Source organism: Capricornis sumatraensis, chromosome 1, assembly GCF_032405125.1.
Source record: "Capricornis sumatraensis isolate serow.1 chromosome 1, serow.2, whole genome shotgun sequence".
NCBI lineage: Eukaryota > Metazoa > Chordata > Mammalia > Artiodactyla > Bovidae > Capricornis > Capricornis sumatraensis.
The window spans coordinates 87289089-87307324 of record NC_091069.1 but is presented as its reverse complement, the minus strand read 5'-3'; the positions used below and the strand labels follow the sequence as shown (position 1 = coordinate 87307324).

General features: G+C 46.4%; 1 protein-coding gene across 1 annotated transcript in view; it reads left to right on the top strand.

Annotated features, from left to right (window-relative positions):
• CRIM1 (cysteine rich transmembrane BMP regulator 1) overlaps positions 1 to 18236 on the top strand; it is a 208434-nt gene that overhangs the window by 184350 nt on the left and 5848 nt on the right. The window contains exon 14 of the mRNA XM_068966792.1: positions 12419 to 12613. Within this exon, the coding sequence (XP_068822893.1) occupies positions 12419 to 12613 (195 nt within the window). The remainder of the gene's footprint in view (positions 1 to 12418; positions 12614 to 18236) is intronic.

Genomic DNA, 18236 nt, shown 5'->3' with positions numbered 1-18236 from the left:
AGCTTCGGCTCTGTGTTCTTATTTTAAAGACTTCTCTTGCACGGAAGGGAGACTGGCACTGGTGCTTGCAGAATACTAGGAGGTTCTTTTGCCTCTGATTTCTGCCCAGGGGGCCAGCCCTGATTGTGCACCCTCTAATGAGGGGGGAGGACCCCCTTTAACAGGATTACATTTCAGTGACGAAATGCAGTCAGACCTGAAGTCTGTCTGCAGACTGACCAAGCTCGGGCTCTAATGGGATGAAGCACCTCCTGTAAGTACAGAAACTCCTCTGGTGCAGAAACTGGCCACCCTGGAAGCCCACTGGCTTCTACTTCAGAGTTTTCTTAATCTAGAGAAGAGTCAATCTTTATACTCTTTAAAGTTCGAAATGGAATGTTTCATTGAACTTCTATCCAGGAAGTGTTTAATCAACCCATAACATGCTTATACAAGGGTGAACAAGTTCTATCGCTGAGAAAGTCCCTCTTCTTTGCATGCAGCAGGAATCAGAGATCGCTGCATTTATCAGTTTGGTAGGAACTCAGGAAAGTTTATAATTTCTCTGTTAACTTGGAACCCTATGTCAGCACCTGTTCTTTCCAATATGTTCAAGAAACCTGAAAGGCTCTTTTGGCCTTTATAAAGAGACCTGGACTCCCATCCCAAGAAACAGAATAAAAGCAGAAATGGGCCTTTCAGGAAAAGTCTTAAAACCAGGAGCAGATCTGCCTTTCCAGCAGTGAAGACATTATAGAGGTCGGGAGCTTTGAGTACAAGCTACCATTCCCCTTGCCATAACCCTTCTCTGCACCCCTCCCCTGCCGAAAAAAAACAACCAAAAAACACAGTATATGGAGATACGAGGCAGCCTACATGGCAGTACTGTGACCAGGTGTCTCAGTTTTTTATTTCTATGTAAGTGAATTAAGAGCAAGTACTTTGTTAGAAGCTAAAAGTTGTAAACTAAAGTACTCAGTTTTTGAGATTAATCAGTAAGTTTTATTTTTGCATTTTTAGCCAAAAGCTTTATCGCTTGCTGATGGAGTAACTGTGTTAGATCTCTGCTTCACTGAAATTGTCGAGGCTACTTGCACCTGCTTTTAGTAAGATTTCATTGAGTTCCGCTTCTGTGTTCTTTGTCAGTCTTTGGAGCTCCAGCAGACCAACATGTTCAAAACCAGTGTTCATCTTCTGTGCCTACAAATCTCTCCACTTCTTAGGGACCTGCTCATTTGCTCAGATTCCTTTTTCATTATGATTTCTGTTTATCTCCACTTTATGTAAAAGGATTAAAAAAAGTAAAGCTAGTTTCTCCAACAGGAGGCACCCGCATTGCATTGATTCTCTGTCGTAGTGTGTGCCCAGCTTGGGATATAAAAATGCAGAGTATATCACAGGGCAGGGATCACAGTGTCCTGTCAGCTAAGAGAAAGTGAAATGTAAGGTCATAGTGGGTTCTCAGTGCTTTGTGAAAGGTAGCCAGCAGCTTCCACCTCCTCCGTGCTTCCCTAACTCGGCCGTCTCTGTGGAAATGCCTGCCGACTTTTCCACTCTCACTTCTCGTCTTACATTACCCACAGTGTAACCAGTACCTTTCTCCACCTGCCTAAATGATTGCACTAAAAGTTTTCTTTAAATTCCTCAAACCTTAATCTTAAGAAATCGCTTTGAAGTGTGTTATTATTAGCAGGGCCTGGAGTTGGCAGTTTTTTCCAAGTCATTTGGTACATGTGTTTGGACCTGAAGTCACATAAAGCTGCTAAGATCCCTAGGATCCAGGAATCTCCCGCAGGGCAGAAACGCCCCGCTCCCCGCCTGCCGCCGTGCCCCGTCCCCAGTGTCTAGAATGGTGCCTCCACAGTGAGGCGTGGGGGGCCCCCGCTGCACCGCTGGGCGGGATGCTTCTCATGGGACCTGCTCCAGGAGCGAGAGCTGCATTTCGCTTCTTGGCCACTAGGATCCCAGAGCAAACTACTTTTCAGGTCTCTAAATAGTACGCTGGAGATTTGAAAGATCTGATGCCATTTCTAAAGCCGCCCAACTTCCTCCCAGGAAGTTACTCCCACACTGAGACTCTTGACTTCATGACCTACCACAACCAGATTTAGAACCTGAACCACCTATGCAGGAAAGTTTTCTCCTGGCAGAAATGGAAAAGTCCAGCTGCCATACAGTTTCTAGCAGATTTTACTTCTTACAGCCTTTGCCAGAGGAAAGGCGGTGGGGAGTCTGAAACTCCTTTCTTCTCACCGTGGTCAGATTCAGAGCAGCCCTGATGCTGCACCAGTGGCTCCTGAGAGACTAAATTGGCCTTTTAGAGAGGAGGAAAAGGACCAGATTTTAGTATCTAGGTTTCTCCCCAGCTGTTAATTAGTTTTATGGTGTAATTAGTAAAATAGCTCAAGAGGAGAAGCAAAATCCAACTTTTAATGGCCTGGTAAGCCTTTTTTCTTATCTTAAAAAGAAGTGAAATAGCAAGGTTCAGTCAATGGGAGAGGTCACTTCAAAAGGAGTTCACATTTCAAAATCTCATCACTTCTTCCTCCTCTCTTTTCATATAACCAGAATCAAGAAAAAGGGGGAAAAAAGAAAAACCACACTGAATTTTCAAAACTCTATCACTGAAAGAGATCACATATTTTTTATTGTAGTCAGACAGAATGCAAGAGAATGTTGCTTCTGTTTGAATCCAAAAATATAAGATGTATGTCTGATCGCTCCGTGAGTTAAACACCCAGCCTGCGACTCACAATGCTGATACTGATGCAGAATAACCCTCCATCCTTTAGCAGGAAGGGACCTTTCTTTCCAATAGAGGCTAAAAGTCATTTCAAACCAATCTGGTGGATAAGATAGAGGCCAGACCTGAGGAACCAAATACCAAAGCTGACCTCAGCCAAGGAGTGGCCATAAAATAGTAACAGTCTTCCTTGCTTGTTTCAAACTTTGACTCTGGATGTCCTTGCAGAAGAGAAATTCCAAAGCCATGCGGAGCGAGGGCAGCAGTGCTGGGGCATGTTTGTAGCCCTTAACAATGACTATTTTAGAAGGGCATCACGTTTGTTTGGGTGTATAGCTCGTAATGTGTTTGTTTTAAAAATAAGCCTTATTATATTAGTGTCGTACCTCACTTTTTCCTTGAACCGTTCTTCTCTAATCCTCTTCCTTGAGAGAGAGAGGAGTGTTAAATAGGAGTCATCCTGAGAAGAACCACCAGTCCTCAGTAGCCACTCTATCTCCAGTCTTGTCAGGACTATGCCACGTCTGATACAGTCGGTTGAAGGGTAATCTACCTTTGAAGGCAAAGACATATGTGCATGTTCAGTCAACTCTTGCGACCCCATGGACTGTAGCCTGACAGACTCCTTTGTCCATGGGATTTTTCCAGAGAAGAATACTGGAATAGGTTGCCATTTCCAGTATTTCCTCCTCCAGGGGCGTTTCCCAATCTAGGTATCGAACCTATGTCTCCTGCATTGCAGGCGGATTCTTTACCCGCTGAGCCATCAGGGAAGTGTTATAAAGACCTCCAGCCTCATCAGACATTGGGGCAAGAAGCACATGCTCATTCTCCAGAGTCGTGAGCAGTAGCCACTTTTGTTTGTGTGGCCCACCTCCCTGCCAAGGAACATGCTCCCCCTGAGGGTTATCCCACTGGGGACACGGCAGGCAGATGGTGTGCAGCTATGGAGGTGCGTGTGGTTCCCCTTCTGGCCCTGCCACTTCCTAGCTGTGCGTTCTGCACAAGTTACTTATTTTTTCTGTGCCTCAGTTTTCTGTGGAATTCAGATATACCCTGTTCCATTGGGTTGTGGAAAGCATGTGAAATTGACTCGTAAAAAAGGCTCCATTAGGGAATTCCCTGGTGGTCCAGTGGTTAGGACTCTGTACTCTCACTGCCAAGGGCCTGGGTTCAGTTCCTAGCGAATTAGGGAACTAGGATCGCCACAAGCCTTGCAGCACAACCAAACAAACAAAAAACAAACAGCTTGGTTAGCACCGTGCCCAGGACAGAGTAGGCGGTCAATCAGTGGAGGTTATGATTATTATTAGGTATGGAAGAATAAACCTAATGTCACTGTCAGCATAAGCAACTCTCTGGAGTGATGAATACAACCGAATGAAGTGGCACAACCCACTCAATAACCAAATATAAACCATTCAGATGCTTTCAGTTGGATAGGTCCCATGTCTCTCTTTCTATATCCCTCTTCAATCTTAAAATTTTAAATGCTTTTATGTGAACTTTCAATTAGGCTATGTTGTTTCCAAAATCTACAATGACTTTGTTTATAACCTCAAATCAGGTAAATTAGCCACAATATCTCCCTGTAAAACAAGTCATTTCTAAACTTTTTTGACAGAGCTTTTCTCAAATTGACCCAAAGGTGCCATGGGAGGACGTGATCCATCCAAGAAAAGAAGTGAGCATGTGAGAAACAGGAGCATTTGCAGCAACATGCAGGGACCTGGAGATTATCACACTAAGTGAAGTCAGACAGAGAAAGACAAATCCATATGATATTACTTTCATGTAGTATCTAAACTCTGACACGAATGAACCTATCTGTGAAACAGATTCACGGGCATAGAGATCAGACCTGTGGTTCCCAAGAGGGCAGGGACTGGGGGGGTTGGGGGGGGGGGTGTTGGACTAGAATTTGCGGTTGTAGATGCAGACTATTACATTTAGAATGGATAAACAACAAGCTTCTACTGTATAACACAGGGAATTAAGTCCAATCCCCTGGGATAAATCATAATGGGAAAAAATATTTTTAAAAATGAACGTGTGTTTATGTAAAACTCAGTCACTTTGCTGTACAGCTGAGGTTGACACAACACTGTAAATCAGCTACACTTCAATTTAAAAAAAAAGAAATAGCACCGGGATCCATCAGTGAAACTGAAAATCACAACATGCTTTCTCTGTTTAGATCATTGGCTTTTCAGATGAAATTTGGTCTAAAGAAAAGATGTTTCTATAAAGCCTCATTAACCGAAATCTAATTAACTAAAATCTAGTCTAGTCTAATCTGGGCCACATAGCAGCCACCCTGGAAAAAATTAGTCAAGGCTTTTTTCAAAAACAGGAGTCCTCATTTATTTCACATGAAAATTCCCCAGAGTGGTGATCAACCCACATCTTAAGTGCAGCTTTGTTTTAAAGCATGTTTGAAGAAACAAACTGTACTGTTATGAAATATATTGATTTTGTACTCAAACCGATCAGATTTGAGGATATCACAGAAAACCACCCCCCTGCAAGCATCAGGGGGAACATTTTTCTTTTGAAAAGAGAAAATGGGGCTTGTCCTGGACTGAAGTCCGCATCCTCAAGCCAGCCAGCCCTGATGTAAACTGTCCACTGCTAACCATGGCTCACCCCCAGGTCAGCACATTGGACTCAGCTTGACCTCCACCTGAAAAAGCTGGAGAGCCCAAAAGCTTCCCACTGTTCCAGAGAGGCCCAGGCATAGTCAAGACCACAGGAAGAGGACTCTGTGTGTTCCTGGGAGGGTAAGAGAGGGAGCTGTTAGGTAGAGCTCCTAGGTGGCTCAGTGGTAAAGAAACTGCCTGCCAATGCAGGAGACCCAGGAAACGTGGGTTCAACCCCTGGGTTGGGAAGATCCCTTGGAGGAAGAAATGGCAACCCACGCCAGCCTTCTTGCCTGGAAAACCTCATGATCAGAGGAGCCTGGTGGCTGCAGTCCATGGAATCACAGAGTTGGACACGACTGAGCACGCATGTAGGCAGGGCAGAGAAAGTGGCTTGCTTTGCAGTCAGGTGGAGAAAGGAGTAGATTCAGGCTCCACTGCCTGCCACTTGGTTACTGGATTCCTTCCTCTTGCTGAACGTTAGGGGATCTTGAGCGCGGCACCTGGGTACCACAGATGCTCAGCAGTTCTCTTCTTCAGTGCTTGGCCCTAAATCCTTCTTTCGAAACCCTCTCTCTTGTCTCTGCCATTTGCATCCTTGGACTTGCAGTCTGTAAAGAGATCAGCTGTGAGAGTGCTGGGCATATGGATCTTAGATCTTGCTGTGTGGCCCAGCTGATTCTGCACACAAGCCCAAACACTGGTTTTAGACTTCTGGGCAAACCTTGAGACATCTCGGTCCTGCAGTCAGGTCCCTTTAAAAGATCTTTTTTGGATCCGTGTGTGCAAGCTCAGTCACTCCATTGTGTCCTACTCTTTGTGACTCCATGGACTCACCCACCAGCTTCTCTGTCCATGGAATTTTCCAGGCAAAAGTATTGGAGTGGGTTGCCATTTCCTTCTCTAGGGGATTTTCCCAACCCAGGGATTGAGCCGGGGTCTCCTGCATTGGCAGGTGGATTCTTTACCACTACACCCCCTGGGAAGCCCCAGTGAGAGATGCACTCTCAGCTCCTGCTTTCCACCAGCAGTTGACTGGCATCTGCTAACCAGCTCTACCACCCCTCACCTACACCCATTGTTTGAACCTAATAAGAGAGCTTCCTGACCTCAAGTCAAAGTTAATTCTGTTGAAAATGAACTGAAGTTGAAGGTGAGATGTTTCCAAGACAATGTGCTGAGAACTTGAATGGAATAGAGATAAACTGGTAGAAGCCACTGGATATTGGGCCCATGGTAGTCAGCCCCCTCCCTGGAGGGGAAGAGCTTCATCACGGCCCCTGAAGCTCTTGGGGCTCCACCTGACTCTGCCTTAGCACCTGAGTGTGGGGCCTGCTGCAGCCTCAGCGTGTCAGTGCCCAGTTAATGGCTTTCACTGTTCCGTTGTCATCAGTTTGCTGCTGTGAACTCTTCATCTTCCTTGAATTTAGAAACACTTATTTTTGTAACAAAATCAAATGAGAAAGTTTAGTTTCATGTAATATGTAGTAAAAGTTCTTCGTTCAACCCATTGCCTTCTAAGAGAGCCAGAGTAGTTTCTCTCCTTCTTTTCTCATTTTATGAATGCTCTTTGGGACAGTGATATCATACAGTAAGTTCCTGATTGAGTAGTTACAGAAACACCAAGTTATGCGGCAGCTCAGCATTTGATCTCTGGCCTGTCTTCCACGGTTTCATTTCTTTGCTTGCAGTCCATTGAAATTCCTCAGAGTGGGTCAGCAGCCTTCAGAAAGTGCCACACGTGTGACCATATTCTTCAGAAGCAGGGTTAGACTAAGCTCTTTCCTTCAGTGTGTGTGTGTCTGTGTATATGTGTGTGTCGGGGCTGGTGGGGAGGGCAGTGTTGGGGATGAGGGGCAGGTGGGTAACGCATGGACGTGTCTGAGATAATTTAATATTTTTGCCTTTATCAAGAGTAATTCATAATCATTGCAGGAAAAAAAAAAAGAAAAATTCACCCTTGGTTCTAACAGTTACTTACTATTAACATTGTCATTTCTTTCTAGACAATTCTAAATTTTTCTCTTTATGTGATTGAGCTTATACTACACATGATGCATTTTAATAGCTGCACAGTATTCTTTCATATATGATTGTACCATGAGTCATTTCAGTAGTCCCAAGTTGTTGGACACAGGGGTTTTTTTCCCCCTAAATTCTTGCTATTATAAATAATATTGTGATGGACATCTATGTAAACAACCTATTTGAGGTCTTTTCTGATTATTTCTTGGGACAGCAGACTGAAAATAGAATTATTTGATCAAGGAAGTTTAAGATTTGCAAAGATACGTGAGGGATACTGCCAGCTTTGCCTGTTACCCCACATCTTCACCACTGGAGACTGAAACGTGTCCCCTTTTACTTCACGTCAGTTCAGTCGCTTAGTCATGTCTGACTCTGTGACCCCGTGGACTGCAGCACGCCAGGCTTCCCTGTCCATCACCAACTCCAGGAACTTGTTCAAACTCAGGTCCATCGAGTCGGTGATGCCATCCAACCATCTCATCCTCTGTTGTCACCTTCTCCTCCTGCCTTCAGTCTTTCCCAGCATCAGGGTCTTTGCAGATGAGTCAGCCCTTTGCATCAGGTGACCAAAATATTGGAGCTTCAGCTTCAGCATTAGTCCTTCCAACAACTATTCAGGACTGATTTCCTTCAGGATTCACTGATTTGATCTCCTTGCATTCCAAAGGACTCTCAAGGGTCTTCTCCAACACCACAGTTCAAAAGCATCAGTTCTTCGGCGCTCAGGTTTCTTCACAGTCCAACTCTCACATCCATACACGACTGCTGGAAAAACCATAGCCTTGACTAGATGGCATTTGTCAGCACCACTTTTACTTGTTGAGCCCCAAATCAGTTCTGCCCTAGAGGCAGCCTCATGGTTGCGTTCATACAGAAAAGCAAAGAGTTTGAAGGTCAACCACTGCACTGCTGATTGACCCACTAGAATATCTGGTTTGATAAGCCTTGACCAGGTCCTTGACAGGCTCACCAGCTGTTTATTTCTTAAAGCAGGAAAGTGACTCATACATTGGAATTACTTCTGCATCACCTCCCATTCAGGAAACAGAGTTGTCCTTCATGCCTCTGTCCCCCCACCATCCATATCCTGACCACTGTTTCTCAGAAATAACTCTAAACCTCGCCTCTCCTCTCCATTCCCATCACCACATCACCATCTCCATCACCACATTACTCCAGGCCCATAGCACATCCCTATCAACAGTGTTCCCATCTTCCTAATCCCATTTAGGCTTCCATCCTGTCATATTCCTGGAGAAGGCAATGGCACCCCACTCCAGTACTCTTGCCTGGAAAATCCCACGGACGGAGAAGCCTGGTAGGCTGCAGTCCATAGGGTCGCAAAGAGTTGGACACAACTGAGCAACTTCACTTTCACTTTTCACTTTCATGCATTGGAGAAGGAAATGACAACCCACTGCAGTGTTCTTGCCTGGAGAATCCCAGGGATGGCAGAGCCTGGTGGGCTGCTGTCATGAGGTCGGACAGAGTCGGACACAACTGAAGCGACTTAGCAGCAGCAGCAACTGTCATATTCCAGGGTTCTCTTCTTGAAGAGAAAATTGATTAAGGCCCATCCCCTGCACTGCAGGAAGGATCTAAGTCTGCATCGTTCTTCATGGCCCTTTACGGTCTGACCCCCACCTCATCTCCAGCCGTCCTCCCTGCAGCCCTGACACCTCCCACTGTCCTTCTAGTGGGACAGGCTGTTGAGCACACCGCTGTCTGCTTTCAGTACCCTTCTTTCCAGCTTCTTCATCTTCTACTCATCTCTCAAAATAAAACTAAAACATCAGATCCTGGGCAAAGCCTCTCCCAGTTCCCCCAGCAGAGTTAGTTGCTCCGCCCTCTGAGTTTTGTTGTCCAGCTCCGCATTGAATTCACGAAACAGTGGCTGCTGCGTGGTAGCTGGTGAGGAGTCCCAGTCTCCGTAGCCTTTCTCCCCCACTTTTGCTCAGTCCTCTGGGTCAGAGTCCATGTCCTCCCTTTTTTCCCATTGATGATAAATGTTTGTAGAATAAATGAATGAATGTCTTTATAATGTGTAACATTCAACCACTATTTTAATATCTTAATATTATAGATAATTTTAACCTGACTTGTATTAGCATTAATTAATTAAATGTCTTAAGATGCGATGGGTGTTTTTGCCTCGATCTTAAGAAAATGCAGACCAGTGCTTGCCCTTGAGATGAACTTCTTTGATTAAAATGACTCCTCATCCTCTCTGTGGTTCTTTCTCATTGTCTTCTGCCTCTTCTCTAAGAAAAGAACTGGCAGAATACCTCTAGGAGGAAAAACACAAAGTAGATAAAGTGATGGACGAGATGAGGTGAGCATTGTAACCTTGTCCTCAGAGGTCCTTGCACTGTAATGCATTACTCCAATTTTATGCAGTGATATTAGTCCATCATGTAAGCTGTTGCAAGGTGTATGGAAAATGTAATCAGTAATATTGCTTTATGAAGGAATGCTTCCTTTCATAAAGAGTCCTCTGCATAATAGACTCTATAGATTTGATGGCAAATTTAATGTCCTCAATCAAGAATTGGCTCGAGGTCAGTGTATTACTTGAATTAAGTTCATTAAGTGATTCTGCTCAGCCATTCGCTGTGTACATTTTGGGTATCTTAACAAAATCACCTCCTCTAAGGATTTCAGATTAGTGAAAACTTCTGAGATGAGTTTGATATGAAAGCCTCCAAGTGAATTTTTAAGCTTACTGGTCCATGCACCAGAGCCCTTTCTATGGAGTATTCCCAGATACAGTGAAATACATTTTTAAAGAGATATTTAAAAATTTCTGCTTACACCTAGAACTTTTTTTTTTTCACACAACAGCAGGATACATATTCAAGTTTCCACAGACTGTAAACTAGAGATACTGGGATATATATCCAGGGATTAAAACAAAGGTACAAAAATTTCATGGTCTAAAGATATTGAAATCATACAAAGTCTCTTCTCCTATTGCTGTGGAATTTTTACAACTGGAACTTAACTGTCTCCCTTACTGAACCTCAAGCAACAGTAATTACAGAAATAGTGAAAAAGCATTGGGAAGCAGAGATATTATGCATTTAAATACTTGACAGATTCATTTCCACGATTACTTATAACACTCCATTATGGACCGAAACTTCCGTCTTTGGCAACACAGAATATCAGAGTCATGAGACATTATTGGTGCCATCTATCAGGGGCATATGCTTGAGTGATTGGTAAGAAGAGAGTATGGATTCCAAAGACATATTTCTGCCTGTGATCCTTCTCTGGAAGAGCTCCATGGGAAGCTTCCTGCTGGCTGTTCAAGGAGCGATTCCAGCCTCCCAGGAACACTTGACTGCAGAGGGTGTGGGCCTGGAACCTTGCACAGAAATGTCCCTCCTTGCCCCTCAGGCATTGTGAGTTCTGTCCTTCGGGCCTGGGCAGCGAACACTGCTCTGGCCAGACCTTCCTACGTGCCTTCCAGGGAGAAACTGAGCTCCCCACCCCACTTCTTTCCTAAGGAACTTTCCTTCCAGATGCTTTTATAGTTTTTCATTAACCAGTGACCAGTGGTGAGTGGGCTTTCCAGGCGGCGCTAGTGGTAAAGAACCTGCCTGCCAATGCAGGAGATATAAGAGACGCAGGGTCAGGAAGATCCCCTGGAGGAGGATATGGCAGCCCACTCCAGTATTCTTGCCTGGAGAATCCCAGTGACTGAGGAGCGTGTAGGACTACAGCCCATAGGGTCACCTGACTGAAGCGACCTAGCATGCATGCAGTGGTGAGTGGAGCTGCCGGTAGAAGCTGAGCATAGAATTTCCCCAGGTTAGTATAAGTCGTCCCATTATCAGCCTGGCCAGTGACAGGAAGGGGCTGCCCCACCCCATCCTGTGTCTCTCCATTGATTGACCCCATCTCTGCTTTGCTGGTCATTGGGCCTCACTCTGAGTTCTGGAGGGAATGTGACCACTAGAAATAAGTTCAGATAAACCAGGAGAAGGTGTTGAGTTAAAGAGAAAGGAACTTTTAAGGAAAAGGTTGAGGGAAGGAGGATACAAGGACAGCCGGGAAGGACAGAGGAAAAAGAGCAGAATGTGTTACACTGTAAATTCTTACATCAGCCTCGGATGGTCAAGATGGTCATGGCTCAGATGGTCAAGAATCTGGAGACCTGGGTTCAGTCCCTGGGTTGGGAAGATCCTCTGGAGGAGGGCATGGCAACCCACTCCAGTATTCTTGCCTGGAGAGTTCCCATGGACAGAGGAGCCTGGCGGGCTACAGTCCATGGCGCTGCAAAGAGTTGGACACGACTGAGCCAATTTTGTGTAAATTCTTATATACAAAAACTGACTCTTAAAAAATGTATTGTTTTCACAGACCATACTTTGCTGGAAATAATAGATTGAAATAAGGTTGTTTTTGAAGTAGGAATGTCCTGGTTGATGAGAGGGAAATGCATCCAGCATTCCTGTAAAATGAAGGAAATGGTTATCTCTGTCCGAGTTCCCTGTGGGAGAGCACAGGAAACCTGCCGGCTCCCTGGAGAGGCCATCATCATTCCTTCCCCTCGCCTGCGTCATCTCGTTACAGAGAGTAATGATGGAAGTTGTTTCTATAAGGATCCTCAGCTGGACTTTTTAATCTCTTTCCACATGGAATAAAACCTCTGAACACGTCTCCTTACCTATTTGTGTTTTAGTTTTTTTACCTGGCGTGTTCAACAGCCATACAGTGATTGAGTTTGTGTATTTTGCGATGACAGTCCAATGACTCTTGGCCAGCGAGTATGTTTCCTGGCTGGTTGCTGTAATTACCACCCTGCGTCAGCCTTGATGGCCCTTGAGCAGGTCCAGGCCACAAGATGAGTGTTCCAACGAGTCTGCTGAACCAGGGGACTGGGGAAGCGGAACTTTCACCCAGTGCTGAGCATCCCAGAGCATGCCATGATTGCACAGTGCTATCCCCCTTTACATCTCAACTAGGTTGAAAAGTTGTGCTTGTCACATGGAGTGACTCCACCATGTGTCCTTTTTTTCCCTAGAGGACACAATCCCAAAGAAGGTGGTATGCCACTTCAGCGGGAAGGCCTACGCGGACGAGGAGCGCTGGGACATCGACAGCTGCACGCACTGCTACTGCCTGCAGGGCCAGACACTCTGCTCCACCGTCAGCTGCCCGCCGCTGCCCTGCGTCGAGCCCATCAACGTGGAAGGCAGCTGCTGCCCCATGTGCCCAGGTATCTTAAGCTGCCACCCTGCCACTTTTCATCCTGTGATGTTGATTTTAAGAGCAAACTAGAGCAGACTGAGAGCCTCCTGGACCCAACCCTATGGAACTAATTCCTTTGGCCCAGAGAGAGACATGGAGGGTAGCTTGAGAGACTGTGACCTCTAGGTGAGCGCCTGATTTTGGTTCCATTCTGGAATTGCTCTGGTTCTTCTGATTGGCGTTCTCTAAAATGTCAGTGGCGGGCCTGATGGGTATACCCTCGTGGGTATTAATGACACCTGCCATATCCGAGCAGCATAGTTTGAGGGCAGTGTTGGCTGAGCCTAGTGACAAAGGTCCATGATCAGACAGAGTAGGGGATACACTTGACAGCTCTTCTAAGGTGACTGTCTCCCAAAACCAAAATGGAAAAGCTGCATTTAAAGAACACACTCCTGGCCCAGTCTCTTCAGTGCATCAGTTCTGGCAGTCCCGGGCTGTCTGCCCTGAACTTTCCATCTCTTCCCACCAAGGACAGGAACCACAAAGCACGCCCCCAGCTGGGTTTTGCAGATGGATCACTTGTCTGCGTCTGTTTCCACATCCCACCGTTCAGTAATCCGCCTCTCAGTTTAAACCTAAGCCCCCCTCAGCTGCCCAGATCCTCCCCCAGGCCTTCTGGATTCCCTGTCCGTGTCTCCTGCCAAAACAGCTCCTTTGTTCTCTGCCCCTCATCCCAGCAACGCAGAGCCTGAGCCCTTGTTAAGACAGCCTCTGGGCAGTGTCCAGATCAAAAGCCCTGGACACACAGATCTCGCAGGCAGCTCAGACCTCACAGACCGAAGAGAGGGCTCACTCTAGGAGCCCAGGGAGCTCCTCAGCTAGGTGAGAGCCCTGCATCTTCACCCTGATTCTGTGTTTCCTTGTAGCATTGCATTAGAGACTCTGGCTCCGTGCAGCAGAGTGGGCTAGAGGTCTCGGCAGCTTAGAAGGGCATCAGCACCACGCACTTGTAAAATGGCACGGTCAGTTAAATCTCAAGGATTTCATTGAGCTCAGCGCAGGTTTGCCTTTTGTTTAGGTGCTGTGTAAGCAAGACAATTCTAAAAATGTCCATTTATCCCCTAAAAAGAAAGGGATACTTTAAAAGGGTCAGGAGACTGAGCCCTTTTCAGATCCCTCCGTTGGGTGCTTTTCATGGTTTAGTTCCCTTGGCCTTGTTAATGATGTAGACCAAAAGTCAGAAGGTCGCTTCCATGTTGTATCAATAGGTGTGCACATCGGAGAAGCAGAATCTGCAAGTGTTTTGCGTGAGAAGTATGATGAGAAATGTATTTCCCATCCAAGTTGCTTTATCTAATACGTTTCACCTGATTCCCAAGTTTCATACCAGTTTTCCTAGTAATAAGCTTGTAATGATCTAAATGGTAAAATTTGATCTTATTGAACCAAGAATCATTTCATGCCTACTCAAGTAAGCACTGCTTGAGGCCTGGGGAAGACAAACAGTGAATCCAGCAAGTCCCCATCGACACAGAACTGATATTTTCTTAGGAAGACACAGGCAGCAAACAGGTAAACAGACACACGATGAGGACACTGGCCGCGGAGTGACTCGCAGCCAGCCCGGGGGCGGGGGATGCCAGGCTGGGCAGAAGGGGCGGGATGTTTGGATGATCCAGGAACCCTCACAGATTGCATGACATTTATAAGAGACCCAGAAGGATGGTAGGAATCACGGATTAGGAGAGAACCTCTGCACATAAGCAGGATGAAAGCCCAGTAGGTGGGAATCTGCCGTGGATGCTCGGAGAGAAACAGGGATGCTGTGTGGGTGGGACCCCTTGAGCAGGGAGGGTAACCAGAAGCAAGCAGAGAAGCAGCCATGTACCAAAATATGAGATCTCATGAGTGATTTTAGAATCCTATTGAGGTAAGATAGAGACTCCGGAGAGTTTGGAGTAGAGCAGTGATGGAATGTTTCCTGCAGAAGTGGAAGCTGAGACCAGGGCAGTAGATGTGAGGTGGGAGGAGTGGCCGGGTTCTGCTTCTAGTAAAAGGGTAGATTCCATAGGATTTGAACACGATGTGAGGAGTGAAAGAGGAGGCACACCATGAACAACTGTAATGTTTTTGACCAAAACATGGAGTTGCAATTCTGGTGTAAAATCAGTTTTATTGGGGCATTTTTTTTAGTTTGAAATCTCCATTGGACACCTGAGTGGAGGCAGTGAATAGACAGTGAATATCTAGCGCTCAGGAGAGAGATAGGAAGTGTTTCTATAAAGCTGAACATTGTCATAGAAGGGAGGTTTGTAAGCCTTGAGACTGGACGAGGTCACCCAAGGAGTGAGTGGAGATAGAGAAGAAAAGGGAGTCTGGAACTGAGCCCAAGAACCCTCCACTTTTGGGATCTAGGCAGGTCAGGGATGGAAGACAGAAAAGGAGCCCCTGCCACATGGGAAGACACCAAGAGCTGTGACCTGGGAGCCACCTGGAAAAAGGGCGGGGAAAGTGTGGTGGGTGACATCAGGTGAGAAGTCGGGACTGACCACTGTGCATTTAGCGTCATCCAAGTCATTTTGACGAGCCATTTCCCCACAGTGGTGGCAGCAAAGTCTGCTTAGATGGTTTCAGAAAGAAGGGGTGGGTGGTGAATTGGAGACAACCGTGACACATCTCAGCTACAGACCACGGTGCTCAATTCACAGGATTTTCCTGTGGAGCAGAGGGGTCTGTCTGGGCGGCTTTCACTTGAAGAAGGACTGAGCTGGGCCTTGAAAGACAGGCGGGTTCTCTTCATTGGAGTGAGAGAGTCACCTGACCGAAGACCCTGAGACGGAGGCCAGAAGCCCCTGCAATAGGGAGTTCTAGTAGCAGGAGGTAAGGACAGAGGAGACAGCTTTGGTCAAGATGTTCAGGGCTTTAATATTCAAACCGAGCGAGATTATGTCCTTCATCCTTCTCGGGAGGCTCCTTTTTAAACAGATGAGACACAACATCATGGAGGTGCTCTGGGCAGCCTCTGGGGTCTGCAGGAGGGACTGAAGCCGGGAGAGACCTGGGGCCAGGACAGCTGTGACTTGCCTTACGGACGACCCAGGTGTGTGATGGTAGGACCCGAGTTCAGGTGACGCAGTGGCAGGAATAGAGGTAGGTCCCTCTCCTCGACTGCGAGTGTGACAGAAGAGGGAACGCAGGTTTCACTGGCATCTGCTCACGACTAGAGATTCCTCCAGTGACTTCTCTGTCAGCATGCACCATTGGATTGGAACTTAATTTCTGTTAACTCCCCTTTCTGCTTCTGATGTATTATTGATGAATCATTTTTCCATTTTATCTCCACACATTTTGTAGTCAGTTGAGCTCTGCCACTTCACGTTTGACTAAGTGTGGCCTGCCAGGAAGCCTGGGCTCCTGTCCCAATTTCTCGTGGTCTCTGAAGTTTCAGGTGGCTGCTTTTCCCCCGGATACTTGGCTTTGCCCCCTGCACACATCAGCTGACATTCCAAATAGCCCTGCCCTCACCAAGCATTTCCTCCTTTTGCCACCTCTGGATATGAGTAAGACTTGTGAACTGGTTTGCTGGTCAGTACTTGCCCCATTTTATAGAAAACTGAAGGTCAGAAAAGTTAAGCGAATATCCAAAGCCACACAGCTCGTTAGCAGATCTGGGAGTCCTGGACCTGGGTTAACCTGGAGTTCCATCCCCCCAAAAATGGTGTCCTCACCTAGCAAGTCCCAAGCACCCTGCCCCATATTCCGGAAACAGACATTTTAAGGAAGGTGAATCTTACAATGGGCCAGGTCGGTGCATCTGAATTTAAAATATGTCACCACTAAGTTGTCTTAGGTTCCTCTGAGCAAATTGGACCCAGTTGTATTTCTTAATTGTGACTGAGTGCCTGTGATCTGTGCCTCCGGGCCAGGGGAAGGGTGTGTCACTCCTTGTCATCGACAAGGCCAGCAGCTTTATAAAGGGCTCTTGCAGTAAATGTCAGAAGGGTTCTGTTTGAGAGTTGGGGTTGTTGCCGTTTCTAGCCGTGGCAGACCTCGGTCTCAGTGTGGAAACACAGCAGCACCCACACTCCTTTTTGTTTCTCCAAGCATTCTTTTTTTTAAAGATGTATCCTTTTTGGCAAAAATGCTCAGAGGTGGCTTCCCTCTTAAATTCACATTAAAGGAAATGACCCTCTCCCCTTAGACCCAAGAGCTCTGAACTGAGCTTTGAATATTTGGTGATACAGGAGGTGCTATGGGTGGATTTTAATCAGAGCTGAACTGAGCTTAGCAGAGCAAATTGATCCAGAGGACAGGCTGTGAGCTGCCCAATGGGGAGACGGAACTCATCACTGGAGGCCCATGAGGGCAGAATTGGTCTTGATCACAACTGTGTGCCCCAGACTTAGCCCAGTGCCTGCCACGTAGGAAGTATTGATGAAATGTTGGTTGAACGATGGTGATTAAGTAACCACTGAGTAAAACAGTCCTCCTCCATCCTGGGCAGATCCTTCCAACATTCCCAGCCGTCGCCAGGTAGAGCCTTTCTAAGCACCTGGGGGAAGAGAACACACACTGTCAAGCCTGTGTGGTGTGGAAGGTTTCACTGAAATCTACCTCCAGGCAGGAAGGAGACACAGGAATTTCAAAGTTGCTTATCTCTGCCGCTGTCTTCCTGGGGGACTCTGTAGAAGTCTTTGCTACTTAGCTGCTGACATTCACAAGTTTTCCGCGTGGGTCTCACGTTAGCCTTTTCTCCTGAGGCAGCTGCAGGTCAATGGCAGGTCAGCCCCTGGGGTGATAAGGCAGCTCAAGGCTGTGTGTTGGACCAGGCAGGGCAGGGGTTCAAGACACCATAGCAAAGATGTCATGTAAATGTCAAGGGGTTTTCTTCCCAAATTCCTCCAGGAAATTTGTATCGTATACCAAGATGTCTCAGTGGGCAAGCTAAACATCATCCCCACACATAAATATCATCCCCACACACAGCCTAGAACTACCAAATCAGGTCCAGCCTGGACCTACCAAATCAGGACCTGTGAGCAGGTTTTATAAGGCCTCAGATGACTCAGATATGATAGAAAAGTTTGGAATCACTAGTTGATACTCAGGCCTGTGCTTCTGTAAATGAAAATGGTTTCAAGTAAACTCTCTTTTTTATTTCAGTGAATTGTTGAACCTTTCAAAATTCTTAAGAGTGTCTAGTTCTTGCCATGTCTGAGTACATGCATGCTAAGTTGCTTCAGTCGTGTCTGACATGGACTGCAGACCATGTCACTTTGCGACCCCATGGACTGTAGCCTGCCATGCTCCTCTGTCCAAGGGATTTTTTGGCAAGAACACTGGAGTGAGTTGCAGCGCCCTCCTCCAGGGGATCTTCCCAACCCAGGGATCGAACCCATTGCTCCTGTGGCTCCTGCATTGCCTGCAGATTCTTTACCACTGAGCTACTGGGGGAGGTCTTGAAGTTCAACTAAGAAAGCTAAAGCTGAAGTAACTAACTTTATTCCTGGGGACAGTAGGAAGACCTGGGCTTCGGATTCACAGGACTGCATTTGAAGCCTGGCTCTGCCGTTCCTGGATGCATAACCTTGGGCAGTTAATGCACAGTGGAAGCTGAATTCATACTCTCCTCTCTATCACGTTTCACT